This window comes from Thermobia domestica, chromosome 11, assembly GCF_964235325.1.
Source record: "Thermobia domestica chromosome 11, izTheDome1.hap1.1, whole genome shotgun sequence".
Taxonomy (NCBI): Eukaryota; Metazoa; Arthropoda; class Insecta; order Zygentoma; family Lepismatidae; genus Thermobia; species Thermobia domestica.
This window is the reverse complement of record NC_137464.1, coordinates 120,975,769-120,995,707: the sequence shown is the minus strand read 5'-3', so window position 1 is coordinate 120,995,707 and position 19,939 is coordinate 120,975,769. Positions and strand designations below refer to the sequence as shown.

Genomic DNA, 19,939 nt, shown 5'->3' with positions numbered 1-19,939 from the left:
GAGCTTTTACCTCCAACTGTATGAAGACTATTCTGTATTTCCATGTGATGTTCTGGTAGCTGTATCTCCTAAACCCCTGGAGCTTCGCACCTAAAACTTCACTGAAATACTGACCACATTTAGTACCATTTTCTCATATGTGTCTCAGTCAGCAACTCGATTCACCCAAACGTAAGGTTTACTTGTCAGTAGCTGTAAAACTGGATCAAAATTCCGAGTTCCACGAAGAACAAAGTATCTTCTGTTTTTCAACTGGAGTGTGTTCACACCACAATGCCGTGGGTGGATCAACACCCGAAAGTCAGTACATATTTTAGCTCATTGCCTTAACTACTACGCAATGAAATGTTACGTGTTATAAATATTGTGCTATAAGGTAGAGTAATGTTTCAGCTACAGCACAAGACACTGATTCATCTGGTTGTCTCTCCTGATATCGTAAAAGGTAATAAATAAAAGAAAATATTTGATTCATTTTACAATGAGCACACAAGATGGCACTTGTTGTTAGATCTTACTAAAAGTTCTCCGTTTTATGAAATGTTTATTTGTGTGCGTAAAGTATTTTAAAGTAACGATCTTATTATGAAATAGATATATTGTTTGATCGTTTTTCGTGTTATGTTTCATATTTTATTTAAAAATTAAGTTGCGTTTAAGGAAATAGATTTTGAGACGAAACTTGCGCAGAACTCCATAATGCGTTGTTGCCAAATTTGTATGTTTACTGTAATAGTCACAATAAGAAAATTCCTGGATTCTGGCGTTGCAGTTCGAGAAACGGAATTGCGGTAAGGGTCGAAAACAAATTTCTCTAGTAAGTATCCATGCAGAATTCCATGATTAGTTCCTTTATTATCTGACATCAGTAAATATTCGACATTATCTGGCAACGCCACACTATTTAAGCAGCGTTTAGCATAGCACTGGGAACACCTAGTGATCCACCTTACTTAAGTTACTTACTCAGGGCTGATATTCATTGATTTTATTGTGTGCAGTGTATTAAGCATATTTACAAAAAGTCTTGTGGAAATTTGAAGTTAATTAGAGTGGTATCTACATGCCATTGGTAACTAAAGCAACGAACATTTTCTCCAATTATCACTAAATGACTGATTACCTTTATTTTTATAGAATGTTTTATATTGATAAATTTTCAAAATATTAATTTACTCTGATAGTTATGGTTCTATTTGAGAATGTCTGATATATAAGTATTTCTTTTACTTTTCTAGAAAAAGCAGTTTCTGTGCTGGTGTGCATTTACATACCACTCAGTAAACAACGTTCACTATTATAACTTGAGAAATAAAGAGATATTTTATTCTGAGAAAGTTATCGATGAAAATTGATAGGTAAGGAAATATCCACTGAATAGCGAGTGACCTATATAATGACGATACCTCTATCGAAAACATGGTTACATTTTGGTGTAGCGAAATGAGACTTGGATAACATGGAAGGTTTTAAAAACCTTCCATTGGTAAAGGAAAGTTAAGGTCAAATATTAATTCACCCTTCAGAGGTAGCGTCACGGTCTTAAAGACCGTGTTGAAGAATTATGATGCATAGATTACAGGTTACTGCGCCCATCTATCTTTTCCCTACTATAGCTTCATGTGAACTCGTTTCCTACCTATGTACCCTTATTGTTTTTCTTTAGCTTTAATAAGTTCCTCATAACAAAGCTTTTATTCACCAACTGGTCTTTTCGACCGTGCGCGACTGTTTGAGGCAAAGTAACCCGATCGAAAGCACTGAGAGCGACCTCTCGCATTACGTAAAAATAGTACTGTTTTGTACCGATCTTTTGTAAACTTGTGCGAATATTTTAGTGTGTTGCTGCCTTCTTTGTGAATTTAGTGGTATTTCTCGTACTGGTGAATTAACATAATACATGGATGGCAAAGAAGAAAAAGAATAGAAGCCACCTTGATAGCGTTGACAAATAAGTTTCATGCTGTAAATATGCTGGTTCAAGTGAACAAATAGTCTGGATTTTCTGTAAGTTATAGAGAAGTGCGGCCGTTTTCAAGGATATTATTATTATTATTATTATTATTATTATTATTATTATTATTATTATTATTATTATTATTATTATTATTATTTAAATGATCTGTCTGAAATAGAACTCAACTCTATCTTGGATTCTGAAGATGAAGAAGATATTGTAGAAGATATCATGACTCTGAATTTGTTGGTGACAACACAAATATTGCAATAGAGTACCCAATTTATCTGTTTCAATATATAAAGAAATTGATGACAAGACGTTATGGAAGGTACGCTGTCCTGCCCTAACCCATAGGATGAGCGGATGTAATTTAGCACGTCGTTTGCCTGTAGTCAAACAGACAGAAGACGCAGCAAATACATTATTTGAGACATGTACTGTATTTCTTACGGATACTATGCTGTATGATATAGATCCATATACTAATCAAAGGATATAAAATAGTATTGCTATTGTTTACTGAGAACATTGATTTACAATCAAAAGAGCAGAGAAAACACTTTGTGCTTACATTTTATAATGCTACTAAACGAGGAGTGGACACTGTAAAGGAGATGAAAGGACGTTTTCAGTGAATAGAGCATCGAAACGATGGACAATACTATGTTTTAGTCTACTAAACACTAGACTGAATAGTTTGATTGTGCTTGGACAGAATAGTGAACTTCACCATAAATAGTTTATGAAAAAGCTTGAAAAAGTCTTTACGGTGAATATTTGAGACGAAATATTCTAAATAAAATACATAATCTCAACACAAAACAAAAGTTACACAAAATAAGACAGAGTTCAGAAATAAACACTGCTCCACCACCCAATAATGACAGAAATGCTCCCTGAAAATGGTACCATTGTGACTGGAAGAAAAGCAGGAAATCGAAGACAAATCGTCATCATTGTAAGAACTATATCTGTTGAGAGCACATAACCCCTACGTGCAATTGTAATTTCAAAATGTTTATTCCATTAGTAACTTTGAATAAACAAAGAGTGAAAGTAGCACTACAAAAGTACTGGAGATCCATTTTCAATTCAATTGTAAACGTATCTCGGGTAAATTTCACTGCTCTTGGGGACTTTGATCCGCCATGCCAACGCCTGAAATCATCACTGTCAATGAGTAAAAAGTCTGAAAATCTTGATTCTGAAGTTGAAACTTACCACTAGTGAAATAAAACCAAATTCAGGATGTTAAGTTGTGATCAAAATGTAGTGTATACATGCACTACTACTAACTGCTTTTTGCACTTACTATCACTTTTTATTATTTATTTATTTATTTATTTATTTATTTTCTGAGTATAACATGTTACAATTATGCATAGAGACTTAGGAAGGTGGTGATGATGAGATGAATGATAATGGTGGAATAACGGAAGTGCGAGGAAACGAGAAAAATGGAGAGAGAACCTACACACGGTTTTTCAAACCATAAAGCCCTTTTGCCACGAGCTGGGATTGAACTAGCGAGCCCACTTGCCAAAGCAAAATACACCACTATTGAGTCACTGCGACTTATCATTTTCCTTTAGTTGTTGTTTGTTTATTGATTGAATAGTAATAAGGAATTATTATATAATTGACTTTCTTCGCAAATAACCTAATCAATTTTAAGTGTGTGTATTTTGAAATATATTCTCATTAGTAATGAGAATATTGGTCACTCAAGTGTCCAACATGCTAACGAAAATTAATTCAAATACTAGCATACAAACGTTTCATAAATACTGAATTTTATTTCTGTACTGCATAGTACAAATGATAGAAAAAGTTTTTTTTTACGTATAACTGGGAACTGTAATTACTATTTTTCGTCAATGAAAGGAAAATAAATAATTTAATAATCTTCGAGTTCATTAAAAAATAATGTCAAGGTAACGAATAGAATTTTCAATATATTTTTTGATTTAAGTTTAGTTTCACGCAGAACGGCCCAAAAGACCATGCTCGACCTCTCAGTTACGAAACTAGGACGCGACTTCTGAAGGATTAAAGCTTAAAATTCTGAATATCTTAGGCATGCAATCTTATGGTTAACGTTTCATCTATACCTTTTTGTTGTTAATCCATTATGGTTATTCAGACAACCTTTCTTATTCTGCTTTACTTGAACAAAAGTTTCGAACTTTACAACTGAAGTTGCATGAAAAGAAAAGATTTTCTTTTATTAACAACCACATATTGTTCATGTTATTATTATAACTTTGTGTAAAATAAAAATTACATAAACAGCAAACAATTTTAATAGAGAAATCCTGTACTTGGGAAGTGTCCTTTCATTCGTTAAAAATGGGAATTCTGTGTATGAAGTTTGCCTAGAAAGATAACGGACAGCGTATGATTCCCATAATATTACTAATAATGAGAGAATATTTGGTTGTTTTGCCATCAGTCATTGATAATCCTTTTGGTCTCAAATAATCGCCAATTTACCACCCAGAGGATCGAATTTATGGGGGAGTTTGGGTGATACGGAAGTTAGTGTTTTCATTGTTTTGACCAAGCTTTAATCTGTAGTTCATAGCAATGAATACAAATATTATTCTGTTTCATTACTCTAGCGAGAGAATTATCTGAGCTTTTGATTATGATGAAAATTCAATAGAACTGATAATTCGTACTTCCTCTGAAAAGATGAAAGCAAATGATGCACCACTGTACCAACATTATACGAATACACAGATGATGGCGTTTTTAAATAGTTTCTGCCACAAACATTGTACTGTTAGCCTTAATTGTTAGATTTTTTGTGACTTGTCATTTGGAGATGGCTGGGGTGTCATATTCTTTGTTAAGAATTTAAAAAATATTATCAATGATACTTTTACACGTTTGAAGTAGAGTTGACATTAATGAGGAAGCATCGCATACGTATAACCATAGTCATCTTTAAATTTTGTTGAGGCGTTTTACCTTTCAAAAACAGTAATCTTTAAAGTTCTTGATAGTGCACTGGCTCTAAGCTCGTACCTTCCTATACCTTTTTATTTGCAAAACAAATCGTGAGAGTTGAGAGCTGTAACTCTTACTTTGTTCCATGCAAACATGAATTTTTATTCGTTAGTAATTTAATCTTTTTTACACTGATTTAAAATAGGTAAAAGAAAATCTTCTCCGGACATCCATCGTTTATGTACTTTTCTAAAATTAGTATGATTTACTTCCAAAGAAATGTAAATGTCTTGCAGAGCTTAAGTATTGTGAGCTTCCTTATGATAAACTAATTTGTATTCCAAAATATGCCCTACTGGGTACAATTTTAAATTATAGAGCTACTTTGTAATCCCACACTAGCATTTCTAAAACTACTTCTTACACTTTTGATATAAGTAAATGATAGTCCTAGAGATGTTTATAATGTTTTTTATAAGTTATCGTAAAAATGTGTTTTAATTACATAAATTGATTTCTCACACACTGTTAATAACGCAACTTAATGATATAACTAAATATTTACAGAAAAATGCAGCAGGTTGCGTTTTTGTCTTCTATCTAACGGACATCCCTACCTTACGTTGAACAATAATTTAGTTTTAACATACTAGCCTTTTATCAGTACAGTCTCGATCATATTGTAATTCCAATCAATCGTGATATAACTATGTAAGGAATCAAAGCTATGGCAAACTAATAAACACAGAACTCCAAGTGTCTGTGAATTTCAATATGTACCACAAGGATTTTCTGAACGTATATACAAAGTACGTGGGACTAAGAGATGCCGAGTCTTTTATTAAAATGCGATTAAAAGGAAACCAAGATACCTGTAATATACTTTGTTGGTTATGTTAGAGTTTTGCGTTTATTCCAGCAATGATACTAAATGCGACGAGGACCTATGGCTTAACATGGGATCCGAAATAAATGAATTCCCACCAGGAATTGTAATATACATTTTTGGTTATTTCGTGCAATTATTTTTAATAAGATTGTCCCACTTTCTTATTAAAATTATTCGAATGTACGATATGAAACAACACACATATTTGTGACTTGTAAATTGTTAATATCATGTATCTTCCTTTTTTCTCCCTAAAAACTTTAAAATCTTTCTTTTCTCTGAAAAATATGCCAACCCTAGATGAAAGTGACGATTCGAGAAATACAGATTAAATTTCAGTACATTGTTATTTTAACTTTGAGACTTTTGTATTGTCGTTTTCCTTTTGGTAGCAGTAATTAAACAAATATTAATCATATTTGTAGCTAACAGTTTTTGTTATCGAATCAGACAAAAGAGGATTACACAAGTGAATTACGTGAAAGTTTATTTAAATGTTCTGAAGTGAGTTTGTTGAAATTATTTTTTCATCGGTCAAAATATAAACTAACTTTCTTACATTAACACACATACACTTTGTAATGTTTCTGTGTATGTGTGTGTATGTTCCAGCATAACTCTAGAATGCTTAGAGCAATTTTAGCCAAACTTGTTAGACATATTACTTACAGTCTGGAAAGTAGCATTGTTGAAGTAAGACGTTCCTAACAGACCTAGAGGGAGGGAAGGGGAGATCTATAGAAATGATGGAAAACGACCCATATAAATGTCGAATCCATAGTTTTTTGGGTCTATGAGCTGAATCATGATAGCTCCAATGCTCTTTAAGTAAAAGTTCAGCCCTCCAGAGAAGATAAGACGCCCTAACACATTTAGGAGGACTAGGAGGGGTAACACATACAATAAAAATGATTGAAAATCGCAAATCTGACTAGTGGGGGTGAAATCCGTAGCTTTCGGGATCGCTGAGATGATGGTCCGATGCCATGTAAATCCAAGTTCAGTTCTCATTAGTAATCCTAAGCGGAAGAACGGTAACATGTAAAAATAATAGAAAATGACCAATAATAGTGACGAATCAATAGTTTTCTTGGCTTCTAAGTTGATTGGTGACAGTTTTGGCTCGCTTTAAGTTCATGGTCAGCTCCCAGTTGGGATAAGACCGTCCTAGCATTCTTAGAGAGGGAGGAAGGGAAGACATATAAAATGATCGAAAACTACCGATATTAGCGTCGAATCAAAAGTTTTCCAGAGCTCTTACATAAATACAGACTCCTGATCCCGTTTAAGGCCGATGTAAACCCACATTAGTATCAGAAGGACTGAAATGGTGGCCTGTAAAAATATCGAAAATGACCAATATTAATTGAGTTTAGTTGATTTTAAGTTTTACTTCCGTTTCACCAGTGAGAATATATGAGACGGGAACTACTGATTAACATGGAATCCAAACCACATGAGCTCCCTTTGCGAATCAAAATCGGGTCTCCCACGCCAAATGCGCGTATGCTAACCGCTTAGCCACGAAGGACCTCACCAATATTAGTGTCAAATCATTAATTTTCAAGACCGCCAAATTAATTGGTGACAGTCCCCGTGCACCCTTAGCACGCCTAGAGGGAGTGGGAGAGGTAGACACAAAATGATGATAAATTACGAATATTAGTGTCGACTCCATAGTTTTCGGGTCATTGAGTTGATTGGCGACAGTTCCGATTACTTTTAAGCTCAAGTTCAGCTTTTAGTATGGGTAAGCACATCTAAGGAGAGTGGAATGAAGTAACGTATAACATGATCAAAAACTACCGATATTAGTGTAGAGTCCGTAGTTTTTGAGGTCGCCGAGAATAATAGCGACACTCTTGATGATGTTTAAACCTAATTCAGCCCCATTAGTAGCCTTGGGAAGACGGAATGGTGACATGAACAGCCGATATTAGCATCGAATACATAGTTTTTGGGATTCCTAAGTTGATTTGTGACACTTCGTATCCCACTTAAGTCTAATTTTAACCCTTTAGTATCAATAAGATGGAGGAAAGTGGTTAACATGTAAAAATAATCGAAAATGACCGTTATTAGTGTCGAAACCACAGTTATCGATGTCGAGATCAATAATTAGTCGATCTCAATAGTCTTAAAATATATGTTCAGCCTCCATCGGCACAGGAAGCGAGAAGACATGAAAAGTAAACTTCCTCAAATAAATGAGTTGAGTGTCGAATTCATAGTTCGTCTTCGTCAAGCAATTAGGTTACACCTAGCACATTTTATCCTAAGTTCAGGCATGAGAGGAAATATCACCCGGATTGGTAAATTACTGGAGCAACTCAAAAGACATTCCTCACACAACAATATATATTTGGATGAATGTGTATGAATGTATATCCAGCGTAAATCCGGAACGTCTCTAGCAATTTTAACCAAATTTGGTAGACACATGACGTTCAATCTCGAAAAGGTACTGTGAGAGTAAGTTACCCCTGAAAGTGATGCATACAAATATAATGTATAATGATTCTTATTGATGTCATTATACATTATTAATGACGATTTTAATGTCGCTCAAGTCCAAGTTCATCTTCATCGACAGGGGATAGGGGAAAATGAAAAATACAATGTCAAACATGGTAAGGGTTTGTGTCGAATTCATGATTTTCGCGGTTAGGAAAACCTTTGAATAATTTGAAATCACTTTTGAAAGATAGTACCTACTCCAAGCTGGGTTTTATATCATATCAATTTTATTAAAGGCGTATCATGTGGCAGTAGGGTTTTTCAATATTTGTGTCGAAAGTAGAGTAATTTCTATATACTTTCATTTAAATAAATGTTCTAATTGGAGTGAGAATTCAAATATTTCTCAATAATCTATTCTTCTGTTTCCTTTAATACAAGCGGGTTGAAAAGTTCCTGGCTTTGTTCCCTTGAAATTGAAGTAGACAAATAAAACTGTTGGTATATAGAAGCCTCATATTTAAAAATTTAACTGTTAAAATCAGTTGAATCCTAATTGTACGTCTGCCATTACAAGTAGAAGGTGAAATAGAAGAAGCACGAGGAAGTTTCACATCGTCGGATCTGAGGACTATTATTAAGTTCTTATGGTTCCAGGAAAAGTCTGCAAATGAAATTCATATGGAAATGTACCAACCACTAGGGGAGAAATGTCCTTCATACAGCTGTGTAAAAACCTGGATAACGTCTTCTGAAACTAGCCATTTCACGGTGTAGATGAGCCCCGCAGCGGTCGCCCGTCAACCTCAACAGACCAGCATACATGCGATGCTGTCTTTGTGCTGAATTCTTCAGGACCGTCGAATACCCTCCAAAATGTTTGTCCAGAGCGAGTTGGTTATATTATTACCACGGAACATACGGAAGCTTTAATCGAAATGAATGCAGCAACTTTTGAGTATGGATCACAAGAAGGAACATGTCGATGCATCCAGAGCTACTTTGCCCATTTTGAAAAGACAAATGGCTTTCTGGCTAGACCTGGGACAAGGGATGAAACCTGAGACCATATTTATGATCCCGAAACCAAGGAACAATCAAAGGAATGGTGACTTAGGGGTTCCCCCTGCCCCAAAAGTCCTATACCAATAAATCGGTCAAACAAGTCTTGGTGTCCATTTTCTGGGACAAAGGTGGCATTATAATGGTGGAATTCCTGCCGAATGGCACCTCTATCACCGGAAATTATTATGTTAATCTTCTGGACCAGCTGAAAGAGGTAATTAAGAGAAACCGTCGTGGAAAGCTCACAAAAGAGATCATGATGCTGCACGATAATACACCCGCACGCAAGCCCAATATTGTTGCTGCGAAATTGGTCACCCCAGGATTCTAATTAGTTCATCGCCCACCTTATTCCCCAGACCTAGCTCTTCTATTTTCTATTTCTCAACCTGAAAAAAAAAATCCTTGAAGCATCACTCTTTTGAGGACATTTTTGACATCATACAGGCTGCTAAGAGCTGGTTTGAGGGACAATGAAAAGAATTTTTTCGCATGGGCTAGAAAACATTCAACAACACCGTCAAAAGTGCATTGATCTCAATGGGGGATATGTTGAATAAATACGCAATCTCGGACTTTTGACACGCTTGTCTTGGCAAAGCCAGAAACTTTCAGCACCCCTGGAATATGTGTCTGTATGACTGTCATCAGATTTTCGCACACAAAGGAATGACCTAGAGCCACCAAATTTTGTACACGGATAGGTCTTTACCAGATCTTATAACATACGAAACGTTTCTTAGATTTTCAGCTCAGGAAGGAGGTAAACACTTGTTACGAGGATATTGATGATGGTGATTGGAGTTTAATGTCCCTCTCAGCAGCAAGGCTAAGGGAGATGTGGACGTACAGTTTAACGGGTATTCCAACTAGATGAGCTGAGCCAGGAATGTAGCCCGAGTCATCCGCGCCAGAGGTGTATATCCTAACCTTATAGGCACAAGAAAGCTCTCGACGAATATTATCGTTAATTCATAGTTTCCGGATCGCAGGAATGAATTAACGCTCTCCAGACCGTTTAAGTCTAACATTATCTTCACCGCCATCGGGGAGAGAGGGGGTAAAAACAACGTCCAAGACCACCGATAGTAGTGCCGAATTGATAGTTATCTGGATTACAAAGTTGATTGGTGACAGTCTTGATAACATTTAAGCCTAAGTTTAGGCAAAAAGGAACAGGTCAGGTGTCACGTGAGTTGACAGGAATAACACCAAACGGATTCTCTTCCTTTTTATGTATTTTACTCAGATCTTTACTTTAAATGATTACATAGTGCATACACTTAATTCACCCCGTGCGAAGAACGGGTATCGCAGCTTGTATATAGCTAATCACTGATTTATTTTTCAACAGATCTCCTAAACTATCAGGCATAGAACTTTAAAATATTCCAGAGATGTTCTTCTTACACCTGAGGTTGTGAATAAAATAGTGCTTTGTGAAATGTATATCCTAAACAGGGATGCAGGACTTGAAAGATTTTGGCGTTGGCCATATCTTTGAAACATTTTAATGCAGAACCTTGAAACTTTATGTAAATGTTGGCATCGCATCCTAGGCTGCAAACAGTCCTGTAGTTAGGAAGTAAATTTATTTGCCCCTCTAAAATAGTATGTAAGAGATTTTTTTTTTTAATTGACTAAAAACCAGATGATAAATCGTTGAAACTTTGTTCACCAAATTCAATTAAGGGCATTATAATAATTTCTCATTAAACTGATATACTTCTTGGTACATGCGTCAGACATTTTCCATTGATCTTTCTCCATTTCAAAAATTTGAAAGTACTATGTCAAAAATCCAATGCGTCGGATCGAATGAACTTCGATAGAATAAGTTTCAAGTTGTTTCAAGATCCACAGCGTTAACTGCAAACATAAACACACTATGAAGCTCAATTTATTTTGGGAGATATTGAGTTCACACAGTGAATAAAATATAATATTTTTTTTTTATTATTTGTGAGTGTAGTGTATTCTTTGTAAAAAGAACTACGACTCTCCTATGGATTCTATACGTAATAAATAGATGAACAGTTGTGTACTGTTCCTTGATGTTAACTTCAATACCTCCTGAGTATTTATTTCTGCCCTCTCTAAGAAATTGAAATGCCTATCAGCCTGAATGTAAATAAAATTACGTTATGCGAATATGGGACCGTAAAGGGGGAACAGGGAGCTGGACAGGGAACTTTGGCCGTTCAAGACAACTTCGGTATAAAATTTTGCATTTTATATATATATATATATATATATATATATATATATATATATATATATATATATATATATATATATATATAAATGAGAGTGGAGAGACTGGCGTTCTCTACATATCTAAAACTATTATGCCCATTATTACGAAAGTTTGTAAAAATATTCTTCTTGAACTGTGACAGAGCAAAATACAAATTTTTAAGAAATGCAAACCCTACTGGAGAAAATAAGTTTTTAAATGTTTTTAACCGCTAATCAGAACGTCGAAACCTGCCCAGCGTAGAATGTTGAAAGTTTGAACAAATATTCTACATGAGCCCTAGTCTGGGAATAATACGAAATTTTAAGAAATGTGATCCCTAAGGGGAAAAATGAATATTTGAGGATCTCTTTTTAAATTTCATCTCCGAAACGGTTGGAAATAAAAAATTAAAATGTCATACAAATGTTTTTCGGACATTCGAGACTATATTCAGGGTAATTTTAAAAAATGCAATGCACAAGCGAAAAAATAGGGCTTGAATATTTCTTGCCATTCACGGGACTCCCTGAAACTGCTCATTACAGAACCTTCAAATTTTGTATAAGAAATCATCTTGTACACTAAGCTGTAAACAAGACTTAGATTTTGTGAAATGCAATCCCTAATTAGATTTTTTTTGTTGTTGTTTTACACACCTCCAAGACTGTTAGGTGTAGCACCTTGAAGTTTTAAATCAATATTTTCACATAGGCTAGACTGGAGATAAGGTGGTGTTAGAACGGTTAGCGTACACGCCTTTGGCGTGGGAGACCCGGGTTCGATTCCCGGCGGGAGCTCATGTGGTTCGGATTGCACGTTAATCAGTAGGTCCACGAGTCATAGAGCTTCGTTGCTGAACGGGACTTTAAACTCAAAAGCAACTCAACTGAATTAGTGAAAACTTTGTTCGTTCATTGATAAATTAATATAAAAAGATAAACTCCTCAGATTGGTTATCATTGACTCGGGATGCGCACGAGACGAGTAGAGACAGAATTCTCCTGGTAAAATTCGAGTCGAGACACAGCTCTTCCAATAGAAAAATATATATTTTTCCAGTCGAGACATCACTTTTATAGCACATTTTCGAGACGAGACAGTCTCGAATCTTGTCTCGTGCGCATCCCTATCATTGACTACGTTACGAATTATAAGCAAATTTCGTCAATACTATTATTTCTAATATCTAGCTTGGAAATGGCAACCTCTTATTCAAATTGTTCGCTTATTGCGTCAGAAATCCATCTAGATTAATTGTAATGTATTGTAAACGTATTAACAATATGTAACCCTACAGGGATTTGAACTAGATAACATTTTTATCATTATTTTTGAAAATACTCATACCAAAAGAGCAATTCATATCCACGTAAATTTTGTTGTCTTTGTCAATCTAAAGCAGCAGACCACTGGTCGTCAGATCATTTGATTACGTCATTGGAAGCAACTTGTATTTAAGTTTATTTTTAGATATCTGAAACAAAAAAATAATGTATTTAATGGGAAAATAACTTTTCTAAAAGTATTTAACTACACATATTTAAATGCTTCAACAAGAGCTTGTGTGATATTGTAACATGCAGGAAGGCAAATACCATTTAATGAGAATTCTCAAGGGATAATATTTGACGAAGAGCAATTTCATTATTCGCCTGTGGTGATTGCAATTATACAATAAGTTTCTGTTTGGAATCAGATAGGACAAATTTTGTCATTCTTTCTTCCTGAATGTAAATTTCCGACAATCGATACAACAGAAAGCTATCAATAGTAAATCGGATTTTTCTGTACTATTGTTTCTGTCCAATTCTGCTTATGTTTGTCCATATACACGGTGTATGCTTGTCTAGATGTAACGTGGCCACCAAATCCAACATAAATGATAATATTGACTCTTTCTCGTTAATTCTTTTTCTAATATGCTGTAGGCCATAGTTAGTGTCTATATGCGTGTGTAAAGTGTATTAATGTATCGTGTTTTTTTTTATTGTATCAAATATCAATGTATCGTATCAATGTATTGTATCAAATAGTTCTCAATTTTTTGTTAGTAGTTAGGTGTCAGAGAAAGCCTTATGGCCCTAACCTCGAAAAAAGCCATTAAATAAATAAATATACGCAAACCATTATCTATTACAAAATCGTTAGTGACTTTAGTGGATCACCAAAGAACTTTTTAATGTATTGTCTTTCTTTCTTAACGCGTCTGTTTCGCTAGGATGTTTCGTTCATAGTCTACTTTAGTAGAGAATTCTCCAAACCTCACTACTCTTTCAAAATAATAATAATAATAATAATAATAATAATAATAATAATAATAATAATAATAATAATAATAATAATAATAGTCAGCTCAAGAAATTGTCTAGGGTAATTCGAAATTCGTTAACTATAAAACACATACTACGAATAAAAAAAATCTCATGTAAATTGGTAGACTTGAGATCCGCGAAATAATATGGAATTTAATGGTTAATACAGTAAAACTTGTCTTCAACGGACCCTTTATTAAACGGAACCTTGTATTAAACGGAAATATTTGATGGTCCCTTTAATTTATTGGTGAAAATCGTGTTAAATTCCCTTCATTAAACGGAAACTGTATTGCACGGACAACGGAAATCAAAATACGCCTCAACGGAAAATTTCAATTTTCGAAGAGCAGCATTTAGAAAGTTTTTAGATACACTATGAGAGATTAGATATATATTTTAGTAAAACAGACAGTGATATGCAAACCGAAGCAGATACGACGGATATACATGCTTTAATTGAGAATTATAGGGAAGTCTGAGTAGACAAAATGAGGTGGAGAAGGGAGAGGAATAAGACATTAAGTTGGAAGAAGAATGTAGGCTGAAAACTTATAAGATTCTGTCAAAAGTTAAAAGGAATTGCAACATTTACCTTACGTCAAAATGACACTGATGTACTAGTGTAGTTTCTCAGGCTAAAATCTCCGTGGAATGTTCAGCAAACAAGCAGTGATTTGTACAGTAAATCCTGCATGACTATTGGAAAAATTAAGTTAATGTGTGTACAGCATCCTATTTTACCTCAATATGTCCATTACACACATTTTTTCTTTTTTTGCACAGATCCACCTTCGTTACCTGGAAACGTACCTTTAACGAACATTTTTGTGAGTCCCGTTCGATTCCGCTACAGAGAGATTTTACTGTATCATTTACTCTTTAAGAAAAGCAAGAAAAATTGATAATAATTACAGCCATTGATATGCAAGAATATAATAGTATCAGGAATGTTCGGGATATGAAGAAATAGCTAATACTTTCTAACAAAAGATTTGTTGTTCACCTAAATAAGTCCACAACTGACACTCGTATCATTTAAAGAATCACTAAGTTTCCTAACAGTGATTTTCTACATCTCTCATTTAAAGTTTGCTAATCATTATTTAGATTGTTCCTAAGAATGTTTAAGGAAAAGATAAAGGAAGATATTTGGTCTTTCCAATCATCATTTAGGCAGCATCTTTCTTGGTTCTTACCAATCTGAGATTCGGCGGGGACACTAAGTCGAAAAAGTGTAAAACGCTTTTTCAGACCAGCCTCCCTGAATGAAGTTTTCTTGGGTTTTCCTCATTCGCACCAGGCAATTGTCGGGGTGGTACCTAACTTATAGGTCCCAGGCCGCTTCCTTCCCTCCCTTTCCCCGGATAGTGTGCTCGCCGAGGGACGTTATTGCTCAAAACGTGAAGGGCTCAATGGCCTTAGAAGATGAAAGCCCAGAAATCTTCATCCCCTCCACCAATCAGAGATTTACGCGAGATCTGCTAGGCCACATGCAAGCAAGTAGAGTTACTTTACCGTGGATGGTTTCACAAAAGTTGAGATGAAATACTCGTTGTGAAGAAAGAAAAAAAAAAGTTGGATTTTGCTATGAGTGAAAGAAAATCTCCAGTCTTGATTTAGTTTAATTAGGTAGGCCTATTTTTGCTTTAAGGAATAACTTATGAGTTTGGGGTTAAGCTGTATTGCATTCGTGTTACTCGTTGTGTGTGCCTTGGTTGTCGCTTCTTGTTGTTTTGTGTGAATTTTGATTTTGATTGTGGTGAACTATCCGTGTTCTATTAGTGTGCTTGTATGAAATATAAAGGGTATCGTTTGTTGAGTAAATAATGTTAAAGGATTTTTCCAGGATTTATTTCAATAGTTCTTAAATAGCTGTTTGTAATGTCTTCGATTTATTGATTTCTGATGGCATGGTCAGAATTGAGGCAACTCATTTCCTAATATCCAAACTGGCTTCCTACATGCCTTCCGTGGAGGGTAATTGCTGTTTGATGATTGGATGGTTGAGATTGGTTTAGGGACTGGTTGTGTATCTAGTGTGTGTATTGCTAGTTGCAGGTTGAGATGTTGCTGGTTCTGTTCAGTTTGATCCAGTGCAGGTTCAGAAGCTGCAGTTATAGGTGCTTTGGCTTCTTTTGGGGCTTTATTTTGGTCTTCTGGGGCATGCATTGTGAACTATTCTGTACCCAGTTTGTATGCAAAAGAAACAGAATAGTGAATTTATGGGGTCGTTGCAGCTTACAGTGTGGGCTTTTTTTCATCCGTAACTGGTTCCGGGGTTGTCAGAACTGGCTGGGGTGGCCATTTTGGTGACGGTTCCAACATGGCTTGGATCATGTTGTGATCCTGGAGAATTTTATCTTGCGGTGTTTCCTGAACAGAAGTACTCCATACGAGATGAGTTTGTTAACTTCCACGGGTTCTCTGAAAATATTCTGATGGTTGAAGCGACCATTTTTGTAACTCGGTGCCTGTAACGTTGAAATCGATGTGATGGTTGCGAGGGTCCTGAATGAAGCCTGTGATGAGATTTGTGTCTTCTCACTGATCGCAGAAGTGAACCTTAGGCTTTTCGTCTTGTATTGTTTTCTACTATTTCTAATATTTCACACACTAACAAACAGATGAAGATTTACTGCCACACTAAGTTTGATCTCGATCGGGTGAGCTGGGTGCATTGCTTTTATGTTTCGGAATACATGACGAATTATTTGATCGCCACAACTCGGAAACCTAATCCTCCACAACAAGTAACGGACGAAACTACATTTGATGGACAAGATTTCTCTTTATTTAGATTTATTTTAGGATTATATATCCATTTATTTTGATCCGTTAATTCTTCATGCTTCTAAACTAAGCATTCTTGGGTACCATATTACTTAAATGTTTCTTCATTTTTCCTATTTTTATTCTTATTCTTATTATTTGGCCCCAGACACACATTGAGTAAATTGTTATTGAGAGTTCAGCTAGCGATATTTTGGTTAGGTGAGATTTCGTACTATGAGATTTTGCTCAGCAGACATTTTTGGCGGCGAGGTTTTAGGTAGAGAGGTTTCGGTCACGAAAGGTTCTAGCTAGGCGAGAATTTGACCCCGCCAGATTTTGGGCGGCGAGATTTTGCTTTAAAGGATTTAGGGCTACTTGGTTTAGGTCACTAGATTTTGTCCATTACCTCATTTTAAACCCGATTTAATAGACCGATTAAATGTCTCGAGTCTAACGTACTTTTTATCACCAAAGCTGTATGAGGGAGACTATAGCTTAAAGTGGAATTGCTACAATAGGTCAGATTTGTATCCCAAGCAAGCAATTTCTACTTCGGACCAAAAACGAAGAGCGCAGGAAGCACACTTCTTAGCCACTTAACCACGAAAGGACAGTAGACTAAGAATTATATTCCAAACCCAATCCAATGATATTTAACACAGCTAGTAGTAAAGAAGTATGCTCAAGATAAGAAGAAATGTGTACCATTGATTAGCTTTCGTGATTTAAAATACGATAGTTTGACTTAAACAAATGAAAATATTTAAATAATAAAAACAAAATACATAATCAAGTACTGCTAGAAATAATCTAGCACAAAACACATTTTTGTAACATTCACAATGTGTTTATATGGATAAATAACATATCCAACTTTAGTTAATTAAAAGCGAATACATTTCTTAGGTTGCACTGGTTTGATACTCTCTCCCTTCAATTAATAAAAAAATGAGTTTTTGCTGTAATCAACAAATATGGCCTTACAGTGATGGAAATGACAATTCCAGAACTTCGGGTTAAATTCCAACATATTGTTATTTTACCTTTGAAATGTTTCTATTGTCGTTTTCCCTCCTCCTCGTAACAGTAATAAAGCAAATAGTAATAATGATTTTTTGCTATAATTACATCAGACAAAAGAGGATTACACATATGAACTGTGAAGTCAAATGTTTAATCCTCTTTTGTCATTGGTTAATGGTTCAATTAAGTACCGGTATGTTGTGAATTGAGTTTGTTTAAAACGCTTTTCCTGTTTTATCAAGCAAACAAAAAAGAAAGTTTCTTTTTATTTACTTTAATTAACTTTGATTTTTATGAACAATTTTAGCGAAAAAACTTTAATCTAAGCACTTATAATTTCTGATCCATTTCACATTATCTTTCTTTTAGTAACAAATCAAATTCTGGCAGTTGTTAATTTGTGTATTTTAATTAAGAACTTAAGTATGCAATTATGTTTCAAACCTTTACATAATGTAACTTTTATTACCTATAAATATATCTCACTGTGTTCTTAACAAAATTCAGAAACTTTCTATTATTAGATGTCGAGATATTTACAAATAGTATTTTGAAATCACAATATATATATATATATATATATATACCCTCGTACTACCCAGTTGAAACATCTAAATTATTCAACATCAAATTGATAACTAAAATGTTTGTATATATTGAGACATCAAAACACTTACAAATTCTTATGAAATGAGGAAGATAGAGTCACCTAAATTTTAGAGAGTGTTCAGCGGGACATAAACCTTAAATATAACAAATATATTTCCAAAAATGTCTCAGTAGTTCAGCTAGTAATTTATCGTAGTAACGAACAGAAATTTATCTCATGCCCTATACGTTTATAATTACCTAATGTTCTAAATTTGTTAACTGTGTACTAACTAATTTATGTGTTTGTTTGTTTTCTTACAGACGTATAACTCACAGTGGACTCGAAAACTTTCCGAACCTTTATAATTTGTATTCTGGTTCTATCATGGACATGGTGTGAGTATTCGTTTATGTGGTTTCATAGACAAATAATAGTAGTTTTCCTTGTTTATTGTAGATAATATTAAATGCTGTTGATCTTGTACGTAATACATTAAAATATAAAAAAATAAATAAATACACTAAATTTTGTGTAATGGGATATTGTGGTGCTGAAAGTGACCTCATGTTAGTCTTGTTTCAGAATTTCATCCAATTTTTCCATTGCATATTGTTTAATAAATTCTCGCTTCATCGATATTGAGACTGTGCATTATGTACTCTGATTATACATTCTTTCCTTTTACCTTTTTCTTTCTTCTTTTTTCCCCATCTTTTACTTTTTCTTCCTTGAAAGGTTCATGTTGCATTCAATTACGAGTATGTATGTCAAGAAGATACAGTATTTATGGGTATATGCCTGTTTACTTTCATATAAATAAATAAATCGCTTGTTATTATCTACTACCGTTTTGGTTCTATAGCGGTCAACGTTGAAACAAAAATGACTAGTAAATTTCTGCACTTTTGGTCTTAATAGAGTAATGATATATTTACTTAAGATGCCAAATTGATTGCAAAAAACCGCTAGTCCCTATTACATATATTATTCCATCGTGACCAAATTTGAAACTGGATACAGTTGGCATCTATTACTTTTGAATTAAACAGAGGGTTAAGAAACAAAAGGAAACCTATTCTTGGGACATAAAATCGACTAAAATAGGTTTTTCGATACCTTCTATGTTTCTGCTCTACTAAATTAATATTGAAACAGGAAGTATTAAGTAATTTCAATCACTTCCACTTTTAGTAGAGTATTGCGGATAAAAACTACATTTTTCCTTGATGCTAAATCGGTTTGAAAAAAAAAACGCTTATTGCTATCTATTACTGTTCATGTTTTAAGGCAGTCAACGTTGATTTCCAGCATTTTTGGTTTGCATACAGGTCACCAGAGAATTCTTGAGATGCTATCGATCTTAGAAAACTACTTCTTCATCGCTCATTCTTCCTGTTTTATGGAGATCACTACTGAAGCCAAGAGTAGTAGCTAATTTTTATCATTTCCAGTTTTAGTAGATAATTATGAGTGAAGTAGTATGTTTCCTTAATACATAAAAGGAATTATAAACAATTCCGCTTGTCGTTATCTATTACTGTTTTTCTTGTAAACCAATCAACATTGAAACTGGAAATGCTAGTAAATTTTATTACTTTTCGTTTGATATGAGTAATACGTATGGATTCAATACATTTTCTTGAGAAGGCGAATCGATTGCAAAGAAACCGCTTGT

The 19,939-nt window shown here is 34.5% G+C and overlaps 1 protein-coding gene across 1 annotated transcript in view; it reads left to right on the top strand.

Moving 5' to 3' along the window:
- The window catches only part of LOC145665254 (lutropin-choriogonadotropic hormone receptor-like), a 642,745-nt gene that overhangs the window by 290,702 nt on the left and 332,104 nt on the right, over nt 1-19,939 (top strand). The window contains exon 6 of the mRNA XM_081732546.1: nt 18,585-18,659. Coding sequence (XP_081588672.1) covers nt 18,585-18,659 — 75 coding nt within the window. The remainder of the gene's footprint in view (nt 1-18,584; nt 18,660-19,939) is intronic.